The sequence below is a fragment of the Echeneis naucrates genome, chromosome 17, assembly GCF_900963305.1.
Source record: "Echeneis naucrates chromosome 17, fEcheNa1.1, whole genome shotgun sequence".
Classification (NCBI taxonomy): Eukaryota; Metazoa; Chordata; class Actinopteri; order Carangiformes; family Echeneidae; genus Echeneis; species Echeneis naucrates.
The window spans coordinates 7053407-7079506 of NC_042527.1; the positions used below are offsets into that span (position 1 = coordinate 7053407).

The 26100-nt window shown below is 41.2% G+C and overlaps 4 protein-coding genes across 10 annotated transcripts; 1 reads left to right on the top strand and 3 right to left on the bottom strand.

Moving 5' to 3' along the window:
* Positions 1 to 434: 434 nt before the first annotated feature.
* scp2a (sterol carrier protein 2a) lies at positions 435 to 11102 on the bottom strand. 6 transcript variants are annotated; one of them, XM_029525225.1, is made up of 16 exons: positions 10967 to 11102; positions 10209 to 10266; positions 10023 to 10094; positions 9707 to 9838; positions 9502 to 9566; positions 8995 to 9121; positions 8827 to 8890; positions 8658 to 8744; positions 8355 to 8505; positions 7864 to 8011; positions 6770 to 6877; positions 3263 to 3416; positions 2989 to 3085; positions 2166 to 2295; positions 1228 to 1307; positions 435 to 884 (listed from the first exon to the last, which is right to left on the bottom strand). In XM_029525225.1, exons 1-16 carry the CDS (start codon positions 11021 to 11023, stop codon positions 789 to 791), a joined length of 1626 nt encoding a protein of 541 aa, XP_029381085.1. In that variant the 5' UTR covers positions 11024 to 11102; the 3' UTR covers positions 435 to 788. The 6 variants fall into 6 exon arrangements, 4 of the variants coding, with proteins under 4 accessions (XP_029381085.1, XP_029381086.1, XP_029381087.1 ...); XM_029525226.1 differs by lacking the exon at positions 10023 to 10094; XM_029525227.1 differs by lacking the exon at positions 9707 to 9838.
* Positions 11103 to 12190: 1088 nt separating this feature from the next.
* On the bottom strand, positions 12191 to 14758 carry czib (CXXC motif containing zinc binding protein). 2 transcript variants are annotated; one of them, XM_029525230.1, is made up of 8 exons: positions 14695 to 14758; positions 14446 to 14612; positions 14024 to 14080; positions 13815 to 13896; positions 13697 to 13728; positions 13302 to 13379; positions 12572 to 12637; positions 12191 to 12330 (listed from the first exon to the last, which is right to left on the bottom strand). In XM_029525230.1, the coding sequence occupies exons 2-8, from the start codon at positions 14509 to 14511 to the stop codon at positions 12253 to 12255; spliced, it is 459 nt and encodes a 152-aa protein (XP_029381090.1). In that variant the 5' UTR covers positions 14512 to 14612; positions 14695 to 14758; the 3' UTR covers positions 12191 to 12252. The 2 variants fall into 2 exon arrangements, with proteins under 2 accessions (XP_029381090.1, XP_029381089.1); XM_029525229.1 differs by having other exon boundaries at positions 14529 to 14612; positions 14695 to 14750.
* Positions 14759 to 16209: 1451 nt separating this feature from the next.
* On the bottom strand, positions 16210 to 20608 carry uck2b (uridine-cytidine kinase 2b). Its single transcript, XM_029524958.1, has 7 exons — positions 20504 to 20608; positions 18628 to 18787; positions 17921 to 18017; positions 17554 to 17696; positions 17226 to 17323; positions 16880 to 16928; positions 16210 to 16511 (listed from the first exon to the last, which is right to left on the bottom strand). Exons 1-7 carry the CDS (start codon positions 20606 to 20608, stop codon positions 16375 to 16377), a joined length of 789 nt encoding a protein of 262 aa, XP_029380818.1. The 3' UTR covers positions 16210 to 16374.
* Positions 20609 to 20891: 283 nt separating this feature from the next.
* Positions 20892 to 26094, top strand: aldh9a1b (aldehyde dehydrogenase 9 family, member A1b). Its single transcript, XM_029525094.1, has 11 exons — positions 20892 to 21317; positions 21982 to 22127; positions 22351 to 22480; positions 22813 to 22947; positions 23385 to 23581; positions 23840 to 23980; positions 24110 to 24298; positions 24365 to 24452; positions 24583 to 24724; positions 24863 to 24975; positions 25339 to 26094. The coding sequence occupies exons 1-11, from the start codon at positions 21143 to 21145 to the stop codon at positions 25431 to 25433; spliced, it is 1551 nt and encodes a 516-aa protein (XP_029380954.1). The 5' UTR covers positions 20892 to 21142; the 3' UTR covers positions 25434 to 26094.
* The last annotated feature ends 6 nt before the right edge of the window (positions 26095 to 26100 follow it).

Genomic DNA, 26100 nt, shown 5'->3' on the forward strand with positions numbered 1-26100 from the left:
GTTACTGTAGTAATGGTAATGTCTTGCTTGGGGTTGAAAGCTACTTGGTTAGATTAGAGAAAATATGGAAATTGATATCAAGATCGGACATTCGTTGTTGTGGTTATGATAGTAAAAACCATGATGGATGGTTTGGATAACAGAAACAACATGAACTTCTACTTCTGCATGGGAATCAGATGCAGCTTTCCTGTGTCCATTTGCTGTGTTTTGTTCAGCTATCAATCAACTCCGAACTCCCTCTAATGCAGACCTTGCCAGTGTATTTAAAAAAAGTTTTTTTTTGGAATGGTAAGAAACATTTATAGTTAAATGTCCTTTCATTTAGACAAGGGCACAGCAATACGTTCATAATTTCACAGTGTGTTATTATTCATATCATATCATTTATACCATTGAGCAGGCCTAATTTAATGGAAAAGCACTCCATGAGATGCATTGTGTAAAAGATTTACTTGAAAAAGATTATTTCATAAATTCATTTACAGAGTTACATTCTATGCAAAATCATCCGTTAAAATGAGCAAAGCCAAAAATGGCATTAAACTACAAGGTTTATTTCATTGACAGCAGTCAGAGGCACATTTACTGTGAACTGTGAAAATACTTCCACTTTCAGATTTCACATTAGAGATGACTGGTCTAAACCAAATGATACCTATATTAACCATTCTTCAAACTCTATTATACAAAACCAGCAGCTGAGATTTGGAGCTACCAAAATTAAAAACATTATGAAGTGAGTTTGTTAATTTGCAAAATTACAGAGAAAAAGCCAACTCGAGGTCTCACAGTTTGGCCTTGCCTGGTGTGATCTGCAGGTTCTGCAGCTTCATAGCCATGCCCATGTTGCCACTTATCTTCAGCTTTCCTTTAAAAAATGCCTGAGGGGACAGAAGAGAGACGAAAGTTGACAGTGTATTAACTTCAAAGTTCAGCACATTGCACTTTTAACACTTTTTCATTAAAAGATGTATAAGCCAATTGTATCATAATTAGTGTAGCAATATATCAGTATGTTACAGCCAAAACATTTTTCCATTATCTCAACCTGATGATTCACACAAAAGGTGTTTTATGGTCCTGAGGGGCAGATATATTTGCCCTAATGTCACAGAATAATAAATATCATGGCTTTGCTATTAAACTTCTGGAACATGACTCCAGCGTCTTCTTCATGTGTAAAACAGAAAGACAAAGGTCTGGTTAATACATAAGTACACACACCATTTGTGGGTTCAGCTTTCCTGTCATCAGCTCCAGAAGGTCTGTGTCACTGATGGAAATGGTGCAGTCAGCTTTTTTATCTGCAAGAAACAAAATGTTCACTATCGTTTGCAGCCAACTGTGACAGAATGAACGAGAAATGAAAATCACCTGAAATTACACAAAAACATTAGGGACGAATATTTTCCATTTGTTAAAACTGTCTCTTTCATCCTAATATTAGAAATGTTGTCAACATGATTAAAATGCTCTAAACAGAAAGTACTCTGGAGTATACTTTGAAGTGAAAACATGCTGTACTTCTGTCATTGAGGTAATAATTCAAAAAGCTGCTTCCTATACTGTGATTAAAAGTCGCTCCTGTTGTGTTTCGTAGCTTTTCAATAAGATGTCATCAGCCTGTGTGCTCTTATCCATTATAATAAAAATAACTCTGCTTCCTTTAAAAGAACATTTTGTTTTTATCCACATTTGAAGGTGTGTGTTAAGAAAAATTTGTTGTGAAAGGTTATCCTTGCAGTCAAAAACAAACAAATCGATTCAAATAAGATGGATATCCCAGATATACAAGTCCTATATACAATTAAAATCCAATAAAAATACTGTACACTTTAGTAGAGTAAATTAACAATGTACGTGTAGAAGTGTAATGAAGCTGCAATGGCATATTATGGTTACTCTTAGCAATTTACAGTTTCAGGCTGTTCGTTTTACATCTGCAGCTGTTGAAAGTAAAACCAGTCGAAGCAACCTCTAGGATCTGAGTCTCACACTTTAAAAATTACATCCTAACAGCTTTTCGAGTCTGACTGACAGACACTTGTATGTATGTATACATGCATGTATTCAGTGCAGAATTTACCTAAACTCCTACACTGCTACCACCAAAATTCCCAATGAAATATCATTTTGGCTTGATACTACAGTTTTACACCCACCTGGATCATTGGTGACAGACCCTTTCCCGCTTTTCACATCCACAACCCAAGTCCCTTCCTTCCCATCTGGTCCATCCTTCACTTTGAATGCAAACACTCCACCCATTTTCTTGACAAGCTGCTCTCCTTCCTGCAGAAAGTGAAACAGGCTACTGATGTCGAAGGTATAACTTTGCTTATATATTGGCCACAGCCAGCGAATAATTCCCCCACACACTTCAAATTCAGTACTAGACATTCAAATGGGTCATATGAAGACGTTTCTGCAGTAATGGAAGTGGAAGGTACACGTTTAAGTCCGAGCATATATACTACCCCTGCTAAAGTTCATTATTCTGATAGAACTAGAATAATCTACAAAGGCTAATTTGACTGCAGCCTGACCAGGCAATTATTACATGTTTTCACTGCTAATAGTCAGTGAGATGTCAGGTACACTCTATCTCTGTATCTAATCTGCACATCTGAGAGGACACATCTAACACGAACAATTACAGCCACTTTTGGGGTTTAAGGCTATTGTTTGACATTACATTGGCAAGTACAATATCAGTACACAACACGGCACACCATCACTGTAAAGCAGCTCTCCCCAGCTCCGTTGGGGTTTGGGAATGAGATGGGAAACTCTACTTTCTGCAGTGTCACCTTTCATTTTTAACTGACAGATTAGCGAGAAAGCACTCTAATGTGGAACATGTGTCCTCTGGTAACATTGTGACATCTTCGTCATGTGTTCAGACACAACCATAAAACCTCATCCAATTAATTAGATGGAAATGAACATGGTAGTGTAAGGGTTAGCAGGTACAGGCTGTTATACCTCTTTTAAACGCTTTTCAATCTCTTTGAAGACAGGGTAAGCTTTAAACCCCTCCAGGCCGCTGCCTGAGCTGGTGAAAACCGCAGCAACACGAGACCTGGAGAGAAGGTACCCACAATATGAGAAAAAGGACAGTGTTCAACTACTGATCAATAAGGACGCATGATTAAATAAGAAGCAGCACAAAGGATCTTTAAAATATAATATTACTTAGACTGTTAAAAGGAGATTTAAGCATCTAACTGAACTGAAAAACTGTTAACTACATGCTCACCTGGCCTCCTGCGGAAATCCCATCCTGTACAGAGCAACAACTACAGCTCCCCCTAAACCAATGTTGTGTTGCAAGGCCACTTTTGCTCCGGGCACCTGCCTCTTGCCTGCTTGACCGCGGAGCTGCCAGCACAGCTCTGCACACTGGGCCAGACCTGAGACAAAAGGCAGAAGGCAGAAGGCAGAAGGCAGAGGGACAGAGGGCGAGTCATTGTGGGCGATGTGGTGTCAGGAGTCTGGGTTATTTGCAGATTGGGGCTGCAAAATCTATCACCACTCAGCTGGTATTCCAACAAGTGCAATGAAGTGGAGGTTATTCTCGGGCTCTGCTTCATTTTGTGTATTGTTTCATTCTTTGAAAACTAATTGAGGGGGAAAAAAATAATAATCGTATTTTATAAAACAAGCAACTCTGGAAGAAACTGATTACTACAGTAGGTAATATGCATTAGCCAAGATATTTCCGAGTCTTTACGGAGAAAGAGGTGTTGCTGTTTTTCAATTTACTAAAAGATACTTGTTTTAATAGCAGCCTAACCTTCATAAACATTTTGGTGGGTTGTGTGTTTTTTGTTTTTTCTATCTTTTTGCTGTTTTTGGGGTAGTGGCAGTCTGGCAATACGGAGCAGATGTAGGTGACAAATACAGATTTTTCTTCTTCTCAATAGTGTAGTCTTGACAATGACCCATTTTTTACTTTTGCATCTTAATGGACAAGTATGCGATGGCTTTTGGAGGAATCCATCATGAAAACACTGTATTCCTGTTTATGAGTGCCTTGACAAAGTAGTTTCATCTATGTTGCTGTAACTTCCAGAAAAACTCCACAGGGGCTGCAGAAAAGAAAGTTTAGCCAGAACAGAAGATTTACTTCAGACAGAAGTCTCTTCGATTTTGACTTGCTCTATCTTATATGTTATACACTACATATGTTAAAATGTGGATCTGTGACACCTTATGGTCCCTTATCTGTTGACATCACATCCATGTTGTGTCACTGCAAAAAAAAATGACATCCTCCTGCAGGGACTCACTCTGCCACATGCATGGGGCGGAGCCCGCAGGTCAATCAATTATGTGTCAATATCTCTGCTCACAGTGTTCCCGTGTGAAAAGGTCAGAGCTTTACAAATAAGACTTGGAGTAAGACCATGTATCAGATGTGTGGATAGCGTAGATAGGCAGGGGAAATTATATTTATGATTGAAGGGGTGCATAAGATGGAAAGCAAAAGACGAGGCAGCGAGAGAGAGACAAATTGAACATCATAATTAAACACAAAGAAAAAGAAACATGAGAAAATGACATCTATTTCAAAATGTAGGAAGAAATCCAGATGATGCCTTTTCTCCCAGTTTTCCTCATGAGTGGACGCGTGTGACAATGAAAATGAAAAGTTGGTATTTGTGCAAAAAAACATTGGATCTGGAAGATGATGGCCAGATTTGACTTGCTCTAGCTTATCATAAACACAGACACTACAGCATTCACAGAGAGTAAAAGAAAATAGCCTAACTGAGAGGGGTGACAAATTGACTCCTCATCTGACAACTCATTCCCTAATCTAACTGGGGTCAACTCCTGCGTTAGCGTTACAGCTAAGTATTTCATCCTCCTGCTTAATGAGCTTTTGCATTTCATCATTATCCCAATCAGCTAAAGGACTTAACGGTAAAGACTTCTTCATGGGGCGTCTTTTATAGTCTGCAACACTCTCCTTAGATCATTCATTGGGCCTTGTTTGTGTGAGAATACAATTATGCAGTCTACATAGCAGCTGGCAAATTTTTTTGCGGCATTCAGCATTTATCAACATTTTTCAGCAACACGTGTTGAAGGAAATGTAAGCAACATGACGGAGCACATATAATAGGGTGAAGTAAGAAAACCCTGAGGGAAGGGAAAAACATACAGTCACAGGGTGTAGGAGTGTACGTGTAAGTATGATATACGGAAGGGAAAAAAAACAGAGCCGTACAGAACGTGTGATATACAACGGGGAAAGCAGGGGCACAGATAACACACATGGTGCACAGCAGAAAGGTGTGAGACAAGAGAGCCTAGAAGAAAAGAGACGTGGGCCGAGAGAGAAAAAGCAGTGTTGGCCTACTGAAAAACAGAACAAGGGAGACAGGGTCAAGGGCTGGAATAGACCTGGAGAAGAACTGTTTAAAAGGGTACTAGCTGATGAGAGTGTGTCACAAGTAGAAAAGAGAGATCAAAGACAAGTGAAGGGTAAAGTCTACTGGTGGCAGATAAAGAACACAAAGCAGGTGGAGTTCCACTGGCGGGGGCTCTGCTCAGGCTAGCTGTCTCTAAAACAAAGGGGAAAGCCGCAGGCTAAGAAAGGAGGGACAAAAGAGGTATAGAAGGAAGGGATCTGGGAGATATCACCTAGTGTGCTTTCAGACCCCGGGGTCCGAACCACTCAGCTGTTTGTTCAAATACTTCCTGTACTTTGAATAAAACTCTGAAGACTCTGAGATCCTTCTTTTCCTGACACTTCGGAAGAACTCAGCAGATTTGGAAGAGTGGAAGACCACGTTGGCCACCGCTGCCAGACCTCATCTGGCCCACTGCTTGGCAGTTGGGAGCCACCACACATGCCTCAAGTAAACACTTGAGGCATGTTGCAATTGGCAACATATGTTAAACTGTGAATCTGTGACACCTTATGGTCCCTTATCTGTTGACATCACATCCATGTTGTGTCACTGCAAAAAAAAATGACATCCTCCTGCAGGGACTCACTCTGCCACATGCATGGGGCGGAGCCCGCAGGTCAATCAATTATGTGTCAATATCTCTGCTCACAGTGTTCCCGTGTGAAAAGGTCAGAGCTTTACAAATAAGACTTGGAGTAAGACCATGTATCAGATGTGTGGATAGCGTAGATAGGCAGGGGAAGTTATATTTATGATTGAAGGGGTGCATAAGATGGAAAGCAAAAGACGAGGCAGCGAGAGAGAGACAAATTGAACATCATAATTAAACACAAAGAAAAAGAAACATGAGAAAATGACAAATCTATTTCAAAATGTAGGATGAAATCCAGATGATGCCTTTTCTCCCAGTTTTCCTCATGAGTGGACGCGTGTGACAATGAAAATGAAAAGTTGGTATTTGTGCGAAAAAGCATTGGATCTGGAAGTTGATGGCCAGTGCTGCACAGGTTGGGACAGTTTGCTCAGTTTAATATGTGGAGAGACTAAAAGGCAGACTTGCCAAAGTCACAGCCAGCTGCCCTCTCTCACGCGTAGGATCACTATTACCCGGTTACAACCCAGATGGCCATCACTATGAGACACATGCCACCCAGTGGTTGCTGTGGAAATTGTTGCATATGTCACATTATCTGGCTTCTGAGCAGTATACCTAAACTAATGTCTTTAAATATCATCTTAAAGCTTATATGCTTTTTTTTTCCACTTGATCAGACTGAGGTGTGTAACTCTGTCCTTTTGCTATATGTGAAGTTGTTGGAGAAAAAGTCAGGCGTTAAATGTACCTGTGGCGCCCAGAGGATGTCCTTTAGAGATGAGACCACCACTGGGGTTGACAACAAACTTGCCTCCATAGGTGTTGTCCCCTCTGTCAATCAGCTCTCCAGCTTTACCTGGAGTGAAAGCAAAACAAACAAAAAGGTCACATGGTGGTACGAGTATGGGCAATAATATAGAATAATGTAATAGACTAGAAATGTGATCAGTTTAGGAAGAATTGAGTCCAGGTGCATAATCTGAGGTGGATTAAGTTGTGCTCTTTATTTGCACATGTCTGTCTTAAATATTAAAGAGGACAGCACTGTTAGTGTGAACAGTTTAATGTTGTCATATTAGCAAACATATCAGATATAGAATAAGATTTTAAATATAATGTGGGAGATTTCTTGTAGAAACTCTGAAGAAAATGTAACAGGCCCACTAAATGAGTGTTTGTTTGGCTTTTATGGCAACACCACAGTCTTAGAAGTCAGAAGTTAGAAGTTGTCGGTACTGTATTACTGCACGGACAGGGTCTGGATGGTTTGATAAGGTCAATAGAAGTTCCTGATCACGTCCACCATTACTGTATATGGTATAATGTATGTATGATGAGTTATTCTGCTACAACAGAATATGCTATAATCTCCTAAAAGACAGTTCATGTTGGACCATCGATCTAATTCACTAAACTGGATATTGATAAAGGTCACAGCTTGAATTATTTGGGCCCCTCATAAATCTTGTTTATCCAATGTCAGCTGGAAAAGTGGAATTGCCTACAGTCAGTCACTTATCTATAACAGGTCAATATACAGAGACCTAAAGCGAAAACAACCATTTACGCTCTCACTCAAGGGCAATTAAGAGTCACCAGTTGACCTTCTCCACACAGAAAGACTCCATGTGCAGGAAGCGAGCCCACCGCAACACCATGCACCTAAGTGCTATGGTTCTTTGTTCATATGTATGATATGTTCATATTTTTTACACTATTATCATTATGAATGTTATTAATATTTAATTCTACCTGTATTTCACTCTATATGGAAAACACTGATCTGACTATTGGCAGGTATTATCCGATATAATCTACTCCGACTAAAAGCTGCAGTCTTACCTTCGGGGCACAGCCCCAGGGCCTCGTATGTGATGAGCTCATTGGCTGAGAAACAGTCGTGCAGCTCAACAACATCAACATCACTGGGCTTCAGACCTGCAGCCTCATAACACTTTTTAGCTGCTAACCGAGACATGTCGTACCCCACCTAAGCAGAAAAAGGAATTCATTTAAGAACACAAGTTTATCACCATAAATGTTCCAATTAATGTGCAGCAAGTTATATGTTATTATTTAAATAAAAAAAAAGGTTATGAATGAAGAAATATGCAGTTACTGATATCATCAGCTGTTTTGGCTTGGGTTAAAAATGGTGGAGGATTTTACTTGGCATACAGTACCTCGTCTCACTGATACATTTTTTGTTTGTTAGTTTTCTTCCCCTCAAAAAACACTTCAGATGGCATACAGGCTTGATCCAGGGCTGTTAAACCTTCTATGTGAATATTACCAAAATGGTACGCATGCTGTGAATTCTTGGGGAAAGTTACCATCTTAATGCAGCTGTTTTCTTCGAATGTTGAGGTGAGGTCGGTCACCATCTCTTGGGCCACAATCTCCACTGCCTGGTTCTCCAGATGGTGTTTCCTGACAAAAGCCTCGCTGGCTAAAACTGCTGCTCCAGCACCATCTGATGTCGGACTGCACGAGCGCCGGGCATCATGGCCAATGTACAAATGGAGGACAGCTCAGCATCAGTTCCTTAATCAATAAATCCTAATACATTCTCACTTGATCAAGAGTTCACACGTTTTCCTTATTTAACAACAATTCTAGATTTAGGAGAATCTTACCAACACTGGAGTAGAGTAAGGTAGTCGAACACCTTTCTTGAGTTCATCACCTGCTCCAAGCTGTACTCCTCTTGGAACTGGGAGTAGCTGCATGAACACAAATTTTAAGGAAAGATACACATATGGAAGCAGTAATAATACTAAATAATACTATAAAGCTGTGTCTTACGGGTTATTGGTCGAATGCTTATGGTTTTTCCAGGCGATTTTAGCAAAGTGCTCCTGTTTCGTGCCTTAAAGAGGTTTAAACATTGGCATATTAGATATTGTAACAATGCAAAACACAATAAAAGATGCAAACACATATTTCACATTGCAAAAGGCATTTAGCATGTACCATATTTCTCCATGTGCTCCCTGCCAGCATTGCCAAACATCTGTGGTGCAGCTGGTGCTGCCACCATCCCATAACGGTTGATCATAACCTCCATGTGCTTGTCCATGGGATTGGTCCTATCCATATACTAGAAACATGGGTTTACTTTAACACAAAAATGTTCTGATGACAACATGCCAACAGATTCAAATGATTTGCTACATTATTATCTGCTTGGTTAGAGGTTTTGCTTTTTCAACCTCTGTTCTCCCATCATAGTCATTTCCACAACAGCAATTAGCATTTAATGACATCTAATATGGCTTCATTTATCACGGGCAGCCACACTAATCTGTTGTGTGTGCAGCCATCTGCATCATTAACAAGGTGAATGAGTTTGGACTCCAGCTCATATTCTTTCTTCAGACAGTACAACCATGTATTGAGCAAAAAAACTACAAGCAGGAAATATCTGTGTTATTTTGTGCTCCTCCTCTAAATGTAATACAACAGATTACAGTTTTATACCTTTGAGGACAAAGAGCCCCTCTCCATCTTCTCAAACCCGAGGGCCAGCACACAGTCAGCAAGGCCTGCGAAAGGAGACAAAAAGGGTGGAGCTTACTGTTTCGGTTACTTAACAGATAATAGAGTAGGCTGCAATACCCGTGCAGCAGTTTGTCACTTATCTGAGTGATATATCACATTCAGGTCTTCCTTTTTCTTGACTCACCACCAAGGACCAGCTGCCGTGCCATAAAGAGAGCAGTAGAGCCTGTAGAGCAATTATTATTGACATTGATGATGGGGATCCCAGTTAGACCCAGGCTGTGATAAATGGCCCTCTGCCCACACGTGGAGTCCCCTAAGGGAATAAGAAAACAGATAGTAATGACATGAGAGGGAGATAATTTTTCCTTCATTACTGAAAAGATTTTATTTCATGAAAAAAAAAAATAGTTCATGTTGCAGCAGAAGTTTAAATAAATGGTCTGAGTGCATCGCAGTCAACATTTCAAACATAAATAATACACAAAAGAACTTCATACCATACACATATCCTACACAGGCTTGTTCAATGGCTGAATATGGGATTCCAGCATCTGCTAAGGCCTTTTGACCTAAAAAGGGATATAAACAAACTGTCATAAACCAATATGATGCTTATTACAGAGCAAGATCAAGTTCAAATGTTCAGATAAAGCATCTTTTGAAAGACTAAGCAAGATAAGCACCTGCTTCCTTGGCCATGTCAGGATAATCACGGTTCTCTTGGGCTCCAGGTTTGTCAAACTGCAGCGACACAAGCAGAATCCGGACAGTGTCATTATATCCATACATGTTTGCCTGTTTCTAATATCATTAAGTTAGATGTGACTTCATTTCTGGGTGCATATTCATTTCAGATGAAATGCTGAAGGTTGTAAAGTTTTAACACTCAAAAGCGCGGCATAAACCATTCGCTGTTTTGGGTTTTTGTGATCACTATCGACAATGCATAACAGTATATATCAAGTAGAAGAAAGAGGTGAAAGAGGCTGTCAGCTCATCCCGTACCAGCCTGCTGCACAGATGACCCTGAGCACAGTTTACGGCGGTGTCGGCCATGAACTATGGACTCACGAGATACAGATCTGAGTGGGCCAAAGGTTACTTAACTGAACAGAGCAGACCTTCACATTTAAAATACGAATATTAACTGTTGCATTGTTGCCTGGTTTGGGCTAACTTTGCTAGCTTTTGTTTACAATGTCTGCACCCAATAGTAACACACTGTACAGCTGATCAAACGCTGCGGACACAAGTAACAAATAAAGCACAGCATCTCCGGGCACCGAGGCCTGACAGCGGAGTGTAACCTTCGAGAGAAAAATGTCAAGTTTAGAGGAGCAACGTGTTCAATCCGCTGCAAACCCCGAGTTAGCAAAGTCAGCTAATCTGAGGTCTTCCCTATGGACACACACTGTTAGAGAAATATAAGATAAACCTTCACCTTTGTCATGCCCACCCCGATCACAAACACCCTGTTGTTGTTTTTAGCAGGCGCCATGGTGTGTGGTGACGGTCAGCTGTGAGCAGGATCGGACGGAGAGAGCCTGAGAGCAGCTGGCTGGCTAACAGTCACGACTGAAGATCGTCTGTCGGAGCGAAGGCTCACTGCGGCCAAGGAAACGCCTCTCTGTCAGGTGGACCTGCTGAGGACAATTATAGACACTGCCTTCCTTTAAAATCCAAACCACTGAGTTATAGCTCTGTGTGCTTGAGGTGTGACAGAGCGGCAGATGAGTAATGGACTCCCAACTGACAGGAAAATGTGTACAATATATATGCAGACGAAAGGTCCCAATAGATCATATTAAAGTTTAAAGTCACCTATTCTACATGCTACTATTTCAGTCATGTACTATTCCATTTTAATCTGGTTAGTATTTTCCTAAATTTTAACAAACGCAATTTTTAAAAAGTCAGACGATTTCTTCAAGTCTTCCTGTCCCCAGATTTAATGCATTCAGCTTGGTCGTATTATTAGAAGTCGTTGTTGTTTCCAATGTTGTTTTCTTAAAATCTGGACCGAAAGAGACTTTTTCACTTTCCTGCCTGTTAGTTGTTTAACACTTTCCTACATTTTTTTCTCATTTGTGAATATTGCTGAACATTTAGCATTTGCATCTAGCATCTATTTAGCATCTATCAAATGTTGCACTACACTTGCATTGACTGCTTTCCTGAGGTTAACTGCTCTCCAGGATACCCCACATCCCAACAACATTCATTAGTGAATGTGAAATAAAACTACTGTATTGGCAAAAAAAAAAAAAAAAATCCTCATAATTTTTCAAAATAGATAAGATCACTTGAATTTAAAATGTATGGGTCACCTTTTAACCACTGATCAAGGCACTTTCCAAAGCACTGCTGGAACTTCCTTACTGTCCTGGCTCCCCTGTGCGTGTATCGTACCCTAACACAAAGGTCCTCCAGTCATCATTCAATGCTAATGCTGGTGTGAACGCCAAAAGAAGAAGAAGAAGAAAAAAAAAAAAAAAACACTCATCATTTTCACCCTTAGATTTTATTGAGTTGGTGAAAAAAAAAAAGCCTCACCTGTTGAAAATATTTGTCAATCCATATGTACAGACAGTCTGTGTCATCAGTCCACATCTCTTTATGTTCATCATTAATCAAGCCAGGCCACTTTGCAGTTTCATGCCTCCTTGGCCTGAAGCTGCTTGACCATAGTGTTCATTCGCACACCTCTGAGGCTCCTCAGCTAATGACTCAACACTTGATGAACTTGTGTGTGACTTCATAAATCCCCACTGACTCCTTGGTTTTCTCATCGTAGTCTGTCCAGTCCTGAAACGTTCAAAGCATAGGTTGGTTACTGAAAGTTATCCTCAAAACAAGGAGTAGGAAACACAACTGAGAAAAACCAAGCTTTAACAAAATTACTACTCAAATTTACTCGAGTGACACTATCTAACAGTAGAGTACCAAACGTTCTTTCAGAGCAAACATTTCTTGAAATGTTTACACTTGTGTAACAAAAACAAATACTGTTATTCTCTGAGGGCCAGGTTTTTCCTGCTACGCTTACCTTTTCTAGCAGATTGATTTCAGGAAATGGTGTCCCTGACTCTGCTCCTTCTGCAGCAAAACCAGCCTGCAGGACACAATTGGAAGAGTCAAATAATAATAATAATTTATTTATATGGCACCTTTCCGGTGCCATATGTCATGGTCGCCTGACAGAGAATACAGGGATATTAAAACATTTAACAGAAAAATTAGACACAAAAAAGCATCTCCCTGCGACCCAAAAACATAAAAGCGGTAAAAGATGTCTGGGTCATGGCATTATTGCACTGTCCAAATTAACCTGACACCATTAACACACACTTCCTACCTTTGGATAATATACATAATGCTGTCTGTTAACTATGCCTTGCTGTGTTTCTTCTCAAGTGGGACTAACAGATGAAATGTCACTGATGATGAAAATAATTTTACTGAATCTGACAGCTTGGATGTGACATGAAAACTTCATTAGTAGAGGTCACGTGATTTAACTTCACATCAGGTGCATTTATTAATGTGTTCACCAGATCGGACTATGCAATACATTCTTATCCCTCAGACAACACTTGGATTCAAGTATCTTAACTATGCAGTAGTTAACTGATAGTGCTGTCCAGTGAACAAGCATCTGTCACATCAGCACCGAGCAACAGGCAAAAATGTTAAAGATGAAACAGGCAGGATACAAATGTAAACACTGTGCCTTAAATAACACACGTTAAAACTCCTGGCCAAACAAAGCTCCTTACTTGTGGTTGAAAGTCAACGGGCTCTAGACCTCGACACTCAAACTGCACCATTGTTTTGAAGATTTCGTTGTCTTCAGCCTTCAACACAGTAAGCAAACAGAATAAGACACAGACAGACATCCTAACAATCAATGTGCAAGGAAAAGTATTTGTGCGGGAAGCAGTGTTATTTTGGCTAAATGGCAAATCTAATTAATCTAAAACTAACTTCTGAAAAGGGTTAAGTCTGCTCGCTGCACCATGTCATGCCTCTGATTGACAGCTACAATAAACCACCTGCACGTTGGACCTAGCTAGATGCAAAACAGAGGCAGAGGTGGGGATAGAAGAATTGTGTAATCTGTAAAAACAAGCTGGTGTGTTCTTTTACATACAAGCACAGGATGTTGACTTACATTATATGCTTTAATTGTGTCTCCAAGGATGTCTGAAAGGAAACAGTAAACATATTACACCTGGAGGAGGTTCGGGAGTGTTTATAACTTCAGAAAATGTAGCCTCCATGAGCTTTACCAATTGAATTTTCCCGGGAACAAAGTTTACACTTCTGCACCATGCTGGCACTGCCTCTTCCTCCTTTTAGCGGCACACTCTCCTACGGATAGATATTTTTGAAATGAAGGGAAAGTCAGGTTGGATGGTGTCTGAGCATGTGTGAGAGAGAATGATTGAGAAATAGCCATCAGTTTTTATCTGGCAAACTGCACAGAAACAACTCTTACCACCAATGTGACATACTGCCATTTATCTGGGACCTCACCACAGTTCCCACATTTCACCTAAATCAAGAGAAAAAGACAAATAGTGTGTGTGTGTATGTGTGTGTGTGTGTGTGTGTGTGTGTGTGAGAGAGAGAGACAAGAGGAAAAACTTCACAAAGAATACCTGATCCAACACTAGAGCTTGTACTGTTGCATAGCCACAAGTGTAAAGCCACCTGGAAAGGTGACTAATGGTAATAAAGATATCTATCGGACATGATCATCTTTATATATATATATATATATATATTTTTTTTTTCTTTTTTTTTTTTCCCCCAACTACACTCTTTCCAAACTGTGACATTTCAGGAGAATTGGAGGTACAAATGTTATCATATGTAAACAGTGTGTCGGCATAAGAACATTTACAGTTATAGACTCACTGAGTTCCCATTAAATGATGAAGTGAAATGAGAGCTGATCTGACACACTGCTGTGGATGCTAGCATGCTAACGAGCAGCCCACCTTCAGGAACCAGCGGAAGTCGTCGCCCAGCGGCCTCACGTTGGTCACATTTTCCAGAGTGGCTTTAAACTGGAGCCCAAATTTCTGTCACACACAGGAGAGGTTAGTGCTGAACCACAACACAGCCTGCAGCAGACACATGAAGAAGACACACGCATATACATACCACCATCTTGAAGCCTTCCCACTGACAACTCTCCCTGCTGTGTTCAGGAACTCCTCGGATATGCTGGCTTCGGAATCACGAATTCATTTTTCCCCATCTTTTCTTCTTTAGTAAACACAGACAAAATGTGAGTTGTTGTTTTTTTATTGTTATTATTTTATAATCACCTTTCACATCCTTGCTGTGTTCCAAACAATGCCATGTGAAATGTTCAAGTGATAAATATTGAGCCAAATGTCACGTCCGTCGCGCCCTCCAGCGGACAAACATGGAGGAGACAGAGTGACCTACTGAGACATTTTTTTTCAGTGATGGCGTCATGATGCCGTCTGATCGCCCCATGGACGTTTATCCCAGACACACACTGATAACAGCCTTATTACAAATAATCAGCCCCCGACGGACACGCTGCTTTCCATCAGTTTATTGATCACTTAGCAAATAACGTCATATAAATCATCAAAAAAAAAATCCTTCAGCTCAGCAGCCACACGGTACAAATCACTCATTCAATCGCATTATTCACAACAGGAAGAGTACAAAAATCGATTCAGCAGTTTTTATTTCAACTTTACGTTGAAAAGGAAACTAAAGCGGATACTTAGTGCATGTTAACCTGAGGCAACTTGACTGAGGCATTGTGGTAGGTCTTGGTGGTCACTGGCCACACACCTGGATGAAGGGATATTGCTCTGGCATTGAACACCCTCATCGCACTTTACCCTGGCATGTCAAAGCAAGAATGGCATCATCAACCTGAGTGTACATGCAATGGTTTAAATTGCACTCAACAGGCCAGTTTCTGTTATTTGAACTGGCAAAACTTGCAATCGAGAATTTGATGTAAATTGTGTTTGACTACATTCCATGTATCAAAACTTGTCAGCCACCAATCGAGGGTAGTTGTATTAATGGGTTTTGAACTCACATCAATGGACCATTAATGAGACAGGGACAAACTACCCCCTAAAAATTTAACAATATCCACAACACAATTGATACACAAGTCAATGGAACCTTCCAGCCTTTGGCTTCACTAATCCAGTAGTCATATTAGTCCGTACGTCTGTGCTGAAGGAACAGGTGTGTTTCTGCATAACTGATGTGGTGGACACGTTGTAGTAAACAGACATCAAGTGTAACTAAATAATACAATGAGACAAGACACACAAAAAAGAAAAAGGGCAGAAAACATTGCCAAGATTGTCAGCATAAATACAGAATGCAGTCCCGGTTTGTTCATCTCAGCAAATTCACATCCCTCTCTTTTGGAAATCACCAAAATATTCAGACTCCCCAACAATCAGGGATTCACGTGTCATCTGGCATAAAAAATAAAAAGGTTTCCCCTCTTTTATTTGTTGTCAGCATGAATTTACACGGAGCAGCAAGGACAACATAAAAAAAAAAAAATATATATAGAATTAATGGAGGAAAATACATGGGGTCATTTTAACCCACGGTCTCTTCAACAACTTCTCTTTTCCCATTGACAAAAATGTGGATTCAAAGTTCAACAATGAAGTAACTAATAACAAGAGCAGTTGTTATAATAAAAGGCAATTACATTTTGCATCGTTTTTTTTTTTCCCTTCTCTTAAATACAGTGATAGCAACAGGCATTATTTACAGCGCAAACACCACACCCTTCTCCGGCCTGTGAAGAGAGGGGTGACGAGGTCAATGAGGCCGACTGCTAGACTCGGAGGTACGCCGCTGACGGTGAGTGCTGTGGCCATTTATGCAGCCATTGTGATGTTTGCTTAGCCCGCCATTCAGAATGTCTTGGATGTGCTGTACTATCAAGTTGATGGCCACTGTGGGAAGTAAAGAGGAGAGAGACATGAGGTCAAAGTTTACAGATAATAGACACAGCATTTCTTTAGGACTCACTAAGCACACTTTTCCATGAAGAACTTGGAACTTTCACCCACATTACTACTCTGTTGGAGGTGCAGTGGGAAATTGGGTAATGTTTTATGCTAGGGGCAGTTAATGAGGAGGTTAGAGGTTTTATCATTTCCCTACATCTTACAATTTGTCATCTTCAGCACCTCCTGAGACTTCTTCTGAATAGATCAGACGTCAGAGGAGTTCCATCATTAACCCAAAACCACACAAGGCCTCAAAAGAAGTGTCTTCAAATCTGCTAAGTGTGTGTACTTCACAATAACTCAGATCTTACCAAGGTTATCTGCTCCTCGTGGAATAATAACATCTGCATATTTCTTGGTCTAGCAGAAATAGAAACGGTTAAACAATGTTCAAGCCACCAGACAAGCAATTTTCTCATACGTCAAATGAATACCGTGCAGTGTAATGAGATTGCTAGTACACCTTGGTAAAATCCCTTAAAATTGGGGAGTTGTCAAGATTCGTATTGGGCAGGGTGAAGCAGCTACCCCAAATATACTGCTGTCAGCCAATATGCAACAAAACATTGCTTAACAAACACTTAAATACATTTGTGATGAGCTGAGACTGGTTGGTGCACCAGTCAGACCCTGCTGTGAGTTGGGAACATCACTTACAGGTAAACAGAATTCCTCAAATGCCGGTTTCACAAAAGTAATGTACTGAGCCAGCACTTGCTCCAGCTCTCTTCCACGCTCACTTATGTCTCTTAAAACTAAAAAGGAAGCACATGAGGCAAATAGACATCAACAACAATTTAAATTGAATATCCAAAACATGTATCCAGAAGGCTGAGAGAACTATTTACTGCATGTATTTGGGAGAGCCTACTCAAAACTACTACTACTCTACTCATTATGGGTTTTATCAACAACACTTTCTTCATGTTAAAATAAGTACACAGTCAGAGGGACTGCTACACTGTTACAAGCACAGGCTACACACCTCGGCGTGAGAGCCGTGTGTCTGGATCTGTGTCAACAAACAGCTTCATCTGGAACAGATCTCTGATTTCCTGTGAGTAGAACATGAGGATACCCTCAAAAAGGACCACATCAGCCGGATACACCGTAATAAACTCCTCTTTCCTGGAATGATACACAAATAAAGGGTTCTCCTTTCTGTTAGGGACTATACTCAGGTGTTATGTCATGCATATGACAACAACCAAGTTACAAGTTAGAAGTTAGGTTGCTGAACCTATTTATGATAACATGTAACTCCAATGCAAGCATTTTCTCTGTAGGGGAAATACAATGGCTCAGGCCATACCAAATTCAAACTGGGGGTAAAAAAAAAAAAAAGTACTTACCTGGAATGAGTAACAAAATCATAGACGGGTATATTGACTGTCTTCCCTTGCATGATCTGTCTTAGTGTTTGCATGATCAGCTCATTGTCAAATGCATCTGAGGAAAAGAGGAAAAGTTGTGCCTTAGTGCAATGTCATGTTTCTAAACCCCCTCGTGTGCACCAAGGGGCATGGGTGACCCTCATACACTGCACCTTGGGCAACCCAGGAATCTCATTTGAGTAGCACGTGTTGCATTCAGTCTCTGAGCCGCAGAGCAGCTGCCTCAGATAGGCCTGCTGACTGGGGGGTTTTTAAGATCAGCCAAGAAAGGATGCAGGAGCAAGAGGGGGCACAGCAGAATCCCTAAATGGAGCCTATGCTTCTGTCAAGTTCATTTTATTCACATAGCAACCAAGCATTTTGCAGAACAAAAGCCAATTTTAAACAATGGCAGAATCATTATTAGCATTAAGGTTAGTTACTGACACTTATCTCCTGGTTCTTAATGTTAAAGCAGGCTCAGTTATTCACAGCACAAATTACACATTTTTATATAGTTTACAATGGCAGTTATGTGGAGGATATAAAAACCACAGCCCCAGGAAACGTGGTTTACAGATAAAGCATCCTGCGAATAACACTCAAATCTGTGCAACAAGTAGTACACAAATGCATGATGTGAAATCATGAAGGTAGCGTGGTACCAACAGCCATTGTTTTCATACCTGGATGGTCAAAGTTGAACTGGCCTTTTCCTGCCTTAGCTTTCTGCTCTGGAGTCAGCACCTTGTAGAAGCTGTCCTGGCTGAGGATCGCGACCTGCCGTTGGTGGTGGTCAATCTTGTTCTGCCCAAGCAGCTCCATAATTTTCTCACATACAGATGACTGTAGAGAGAGGAAAACAAAAAGGTGGCTGTTGGAGCAAATCATGTGTAATAAATTGGGCGATTGAGAAGTGACAGCATAAATGGGGACGGAAAACCATCCAAGAGCTAAAAGTTTGGGGCAGGGTGTCACTAGTAGGAGTTGAACATTTGTTTCAATTCAGTCTAAAGAAGAGTCTAAATTCATTGATCGCATATGAGAGGCCACCTAAATGCTTCATGGTTTCCCTCACCAACTTAAAACTAAACAGATTTCATTCCGAGTGCTGACAGGGCATTCCTCAGCTGGCTGTGGGTGTGCTGCTTTTGTGTCCATGAACTCTAGCGATAACCAAATTGGACGCCCCCACTGTGCAGCAGGATAGTAGTGTCTACTTTCACATACAGCATATTGAGCCAGAGCCTTATATCAAACCCTGCAATCTAGACGATCAGCCAACAATCACAACTGTCTTTAAAATGACCAATTTATGTAGAAAACCAATCCACTGTTGTTTATTTAGTAATAAGTATAGATCTTCTATTTCAACTGTGAACAGCTGTATTCTAATTTATGTCACCAAAATAACAGTTTTAGATCATGTCTATTGACCGGACTGAGGTTTTCATTAATAAGCATTTAAATATTTAAATGCGACATTTAGCGCTTCCTGCCACTTGAATCATGTTTGTAGTGAGCGATTGGTTTTGTCAGCATAACCTCTTCATACTGTTGAATCTATGAGCTCCGGAACAAAGGAGCTGATATTTTCTGCATAGCAACACTATAGCTAATGATCATCATCATAACTTATGACAATTATCACATTCCCATCTCTGCTGTGGCTCTCATAGTCGAAATTTTAAGCTGACTTTTGGGGGGGTGTCACCAAATAGACCAGAGTTCACAACACGTTAAAAAGTGACCTCTTCCATCAATGTCCGCGTCTCTTCTTTGGACCGGATCCAGCGCGCCGCCGTCAGTGAGTCAGAACCAGCCTGACTTAGCGGTAAAGCAATGCGAGTTATTTATACACACTTTGAACAATGACCGCCCTGTGCTTCATTCAGTCACAGCTGATGCCACGCTAAACTTCATACGCTTTACCAGGGTCGTCAACTTAAACTCGGACAAAGGGACGTGGGCGCGATGGGGTCAGTCACGCCGTCACAGCCTGCAGTTTCTTCCCGCTGGCGCCTCCGTCCGTTATCAAACCGATCCGGGTCTCCCACATTCACGGTCAGCGGTTAGAGTCAGGATCAGGATTAGTCACCGACACCGACATATACTTCACCTATTAAACTGGTATGATGGCGTTATCGTGTGATCATTTAGCTTTCCTCCGCAGTAAACACAAGGGGTTGTCATTGTTTACACACACAGGCTAGTTGCTCATTGTCTGACGTGCTGCTAGGTTAGCATGTGACTGGATTTAGCTAGACTGCTAACTAAGCTTAAACCACAGACCTATTCAGTCCAAACGACATCTTATTCCAACAGAGGCCGTCATCCCGCACGAAACGGGAAATAAACAAAAGGTCCCGGTCCAGCTGGCGGCGGGAGGCGGAGGTGAAACAGATGACGGAGCTGTCAATCAAAGCTCCCCGTGGGCTCGCCGGGGCCACGCGGTCAAACAGCACGCCGGTAGTCGGCTCCGCTGTGATTTCACCTCCGATGTTTACCGTGACAGTTCACCAAAAATAAACAAATAAATAAATGGCCAAGCGAGGAACACACCTTTCCGCTGGCGGTGCCACCGGAGACCCCAATGAGAAAAGGTTGTCGAAGAACGCCGGCTTTCTCGCCACGGTCCCCCGGCTGAGCCTCGCTGTCCCCGGCCATACTTGCAGTGAGCCTTTCAGGCTGCTGAGCCTGAATATCAGCGCGGCGGAGCTCCTCCCACAACCGCCGTCACACTTCATTTAATCATTCTTATCAACTTTGTTTCATTTTTATTTCTTTGTGTTTTCGTTGACATGCTCGCTGTTCGACGTTTAATTTGAGTTTTAATTCGTGAACATTGTTTTGATTGCGCTGTATTTGATTGACGGTGAAGCTGTCCAATCGGGTGTTATAGCTGCCATCGTTGCCCTGTTTGTCCCACCTCCTCTTTCAGATCTGTTCACCATGGTGGGTTCAACTTAGCGCTGTATTTCAACATAAGCCCAGGAAGAAATCCATGCACTTCAAATCCCGGAGCACGTTTGTGACCAAGACCTCAATCTAAAAGACCAACATCGGACGTGAAGAGTCGAGGAAAGGCAGCTAGCGTTAGCAGTTGTCTCCACTCGCCGTGGTTGTCTTGCTCTGCTTTAACCTGCACCCGGTGTTTTCCAGTTAACGGTGAAAAATTTGGCCATCAGGGACACCCGGAGCATGCTGCGGGGGCTCACGGTGGTCCTGCGGCGGCCCCATGCCGCTCCTCCCGCGGCGGTCAGATGCGTCTCCTCGGGCACGGTGGACATCACCGTCCCGCTTAACTTCTGGGCTGGAAAACGAAGGACCAGCCACGAGAAGGGCCACAAGGAAAATGTTTATGAACCTGCAACAGGTAAACAATGGCATTTAAATTCAATCCTGCAAAACCGCTGACTGCTTTTTTGACTGTCTCCTCGCTGGACTTTGGACGTTGCCGCTCGAAGATGTCAGTCTGGTGATCAAATAAAACGCTGTCAGGTATTTGAAGGTCTTGGAAGGTAGATCGGCATAATGGTGTCTAAATTTTACATTTAAGTAAGTAAGTAAGGAAAGTGTTTAGCAGCATGCTCCTCCAGTCTGATTTTCACACTTCATGATCCGTGTCATGTACAGCAGCTATATCACAGATATACAAGTTTCCAAATAGGAGCAGAACCAGGACATGATGTAAGACTACAGCTGCAGCTCTCACAGCCTATAAAGTACCCTGTCCATTTTCACATTCATGATTATTATTATTTTTTTACACTCTTTGTCTTATAGTTTCTGCTTTAATCAAAACTCTATTGCAGACAGCCCGTCTTTACAAACCTTTACCTTCAAAATGTGAACATCACACAGTGTGCTGCAGCCAGCAGAGATGGATGTCATTTTCTTTTTAGGTGACACTGAACTCTGATGACAATGCTTTAGTGCTAAATGAATGAAGAAAAGTGATCGAAACCTTGTAACCCACTTGTTTATTTATTTGCTATTTAACGTGTATTTTGCTGTTGTCACTCTTGTTTACTTCACAGGGCGAGTCTTGTGCCATTTGGAGCCATGTGGTGCTGTGGATATCAATCAGGCTGTGAACGCAGCCAAGTCGGCCTTTGGCCATTGGAGCAAAATGTCTGGGATGGAGAGAATGAAGATCATGATAGAAGCTGCCCATATTATAGAGGTGTGTATTTACATTTTTCCACAGCTGAAGAATATAAGTTACTTAATAAACTGCTGTTGTGTGTGATTAGTATATATTCTGCAATCCACCTCAAAGGACCAAATTAATGGAAAGTGTTACTGAATGAATATTTTGTACACTAGCATTTTTTCCATGCTGAAACAATTGATCTCATGAATTAAAATCCATTCACGTCTTTAATATGCCCTGGTTTAATATACAGAGCAGGAGAGAGGAGATCGCTGAAATGGAGGTGGTCAACAATGGGAAGTCCATCACGGAAGCCCGCCTGGATGTGGACTCTGGCAGACTGTGTATCGAGTACTATGCAGGGCTGGCCAGCACCCTGGCAGGTTGGTACAATCACTACTTGTTAGTCAAATACTGTCCCGACCATATAAGCCGTTAATTAAATATCAGGAAAAGAGTTGGAAGCAATTTAAATTAACATTATGAACAGTTTCAGCCTCTGTTTTAATTATTTCCAGTGGGAAAGCCATCCATATGATGTCACCATGTGAGAATCCAATTTTAGTTGTAGATAATATGAATCACAATGAATATTGTTAAATAGTTACATGTATTGCTATCATATGTGTTTGCAAAGGAAAATATTTCATGAACCATGCTCACATTTTTCACCTTTCCATTTATCATGTTTATGCTTTTGTTTTCCCTCTACAAGGCCAACACGTGCAGTTGCCTGGAGGATCCTTTGCCTACACCCGCAGGGAGCCTTTGGGAGTCTGTGTTGGCATTGGTGCTTGGAATTATCCCTTTCAGATAGCGTCCTGGAAATCGGCTCCGGCCTTGGCCTGTGGTATGGGATTTTTCTTAAACCTACCTAGAATATTTCCTTGCAGGAATTATATGTAATTGGTGAGATAAATGGGTTCAAAACATAATCTCGAGAAGTAACGCAGCCTCTTTCCAAACCTTTTACATATAATAATGAATGAGCCTGGAAAAATTTCATTCAGTTCTTGTAGGTTTGCTCTGACATAAACAGCCAAAAGTTGCAAACTTGTGTATTTTCAGACAAACTAGAATGAAAGCTTACACATTTAACCTGAGCATTCCTTAGTGTTTACAGCTCTTTACCAAGTGATGGCACTATAACTACATGAATAGAGTAGTCATGAGTCTGCCTGTTGAAAATAGGTCAGCAGTCATATTTTAAGTACTGTCCCAATTCTCCAATTACAACCTTTTTTGTATTTAGCAGGAAAACTTGTTTTGTTGTGTGTAAACAAACAGGCAACTCCATGGTGTTCAAGCCTTCACCGGTGACCCCTGTGACAGCAGTTCTGCTGGCAGAGATCTATGCTCAGGCTGGAGCTCCAGATGGGCTGTTCAACGTGGTCCAGGGCAGCCAGGAGACAGGCAGCCTTCTCTGCCACCACCCTGATGTTGCTAAGGTGTCCTTCACTGGGAGTGTGCCCACAGGCAAGAAGGTCAGTGTTACACAAATGATACAAGCGAGAATGAAACAAATCCTGTCAGCTTTTCTATTTCAGACATCAGATAAAGACACACAAGCCTAAAACAAAATACATAAATCTCACAATTCAGACTTGCACTTGACAAATTTAAGGGTTGGTAGATGTAGTGTCAGAGATTTAGATTTTTCTCTCCAAACATATACATGCTGATATCAAAAAATGATATCAGAATAAATGGTTGATATTTTTCCATATGATGTTGATGCTCAGATTATGGAGATGGCATCCAGGGGGGTGAAACCAGTGACTCTGGAGCTTGGAGGGAAATCTCCTCTGCTCATCTTCCAGGACAGTGATCTGGAGAACGCTGTGAGGGGAGCTCTCATGGCCAATTTTTTGTCTCAAGGCCAGGTGATTTTCGCTATTTTGTACTGTATTTCCATAGCTCACATTTCAGCGGCTTTCTATTTCAATGCATTGTAACTTTGTAGGCCCGCAAACAAAAGTGAATGCTTGGATTTGACCCAATGTATGTCACAGGTCTGCAGCAATGGCACAAGGGTCTTTGTTCAGAGGGATATTCTATCGGAGTTTGTGGAAGAAGTGGTTAAAAGGACCCAGTCAATTGAGATAGGAGACCCACTGTTGGAGACCACACGAATGGGAGCGCTGGTCAGCAAGCCACATCTAGAAAAAGTGCTGTCCTTTGTTGAACAGGCAAAGAAAGAGGTAAGCGTCACTTTTTTTTACTGGTAACTTAAATCTAAACTTCGGCGTAAACTGTACTGTCTCTAGGGAGCTTCAGTCTTGTGTGGAGGTGAACCTTTTGTCCCTTCAGACCCCAAACTCAAAGGTGGATATTACATGACTCCATGTGTACTGGGTAAGAATTGAATAGTCTTCTACAGATGCACCCCGTCCAGCCAATAAACTTCCCCACCATGAGGGAATCATCACTGAATAGCGTAGTCAGAGTTTCCACATACCTTTCCTGTCTTTTTTCTTACATACAGGCGACTGCACAGATGAGATGACCTGTGTGAAGGAGGAGATCTTTGGTCCCGTCATGTCTGTACTGTCTTTCGAAACAGAAGAGGAAGTGCTGCACAGAGCCAACAACACCACCCTAGGTCTTGCTGCCGGAGTTTTCACCAGGTAATTTAGCAGCCAAATGAACAATTACTTTGGAACCCTTGAAATGAGGATAATGTTGTAAAAGGCACTCTGCATTTTACTGTAGTCTCTATTATGTCATTTCAAATGTGCTGAAGTGCAAATGTCTTACGTCTGTAGGGATGTGAGACGAGCCCATCGTGTTGTTGAACACCTCAAGGCTGGTTCCTGCTTCATTAACAACTACAACATCACTCCTGTGGAGGTGCCATTCGGGGGCTTCAAAATGTCAGGTACAGTCTGATTGTTTGCACATTGGCCAGGGACCAGGTATCCTGGTAGATTATTGTTACCAGCATCATTTCAGTCTGGCAGTGCAGTACAATAGTCATACTGGCATCACCAGGACAGAGATTTCAAGCAAAGACCAAGATAAAGTTGCCCTGGCAACAAAGTTCTCCTACTGTTCTCAACCCAGGTTCAAATAAACGTTGGAGGTTATTTGAAGGATGCAAGTCTAATTATGTACAGATGGTACTGTGCTAGCTTTTACATTATCAGAAGTAAATAAGAACTCTGTGGAAAGCAGGTCCTCATGCAGAGACCTAGTTTCACCCAGTCAGTAGAAGTAAATGTATAATCCTTACGTCCACCAGGCATAGGGCGGGAGAATGGCCAGGTGACCATCGAACACTACTCCCAGCTGAAGACTGTGTTTGTGGAGATGGGTGATGTGGACAGTCTCTTCTAGGAAACACAAAGATATCTTGTGACACTGAGCCAGAGACTGAAGGTGTGGACAGGGACATCTCCATCAAGGAAAAATCATTGAACTGTAGAGGTCTAAAGTGATGTAAAAATAGCCTTTAATCAACGGGGCTCATGTTGTCTGTCCTTAACTTGAACCAATATTTTGTGAATTGAAGAAAAATTATAACAGTACATGGCAGTCTATGACACATCTGTGGCAATTTAACAAGAGGGGCAATGGCAATTGGCAAACACCTTAGAATAAACAAACATTGTCTTTGCCAAAATGATCACATTTTTTGTTTATTATTATTATTATTAATTGACTATTAATTCTTTTCAGCTACAGCAGTGTAGATGAATTCTATTTTGTGCTTCATTAGTTCCAGGGAAGCAGTTTTGCCTAGTTCCCTATTTTTTCACATAACATGCAATCTGTTTAAAGTGATCTGTATGTGACAAAATATTTAACAATCAAAAGTGGAGTGTAAAATTTTTACATCTTAAGCAAAACACATTGACGTATAATACAAATTTATATTCACCACTTCATGAATACTTTTTACAGTGCTGTTTAAATATGAACTGATAACAAAATTTGTCGTTGTGAAAAGAAAAATTTAACAAGCAAATCTGTCTTACTCATTTTAGATGTAAATTGTAACATA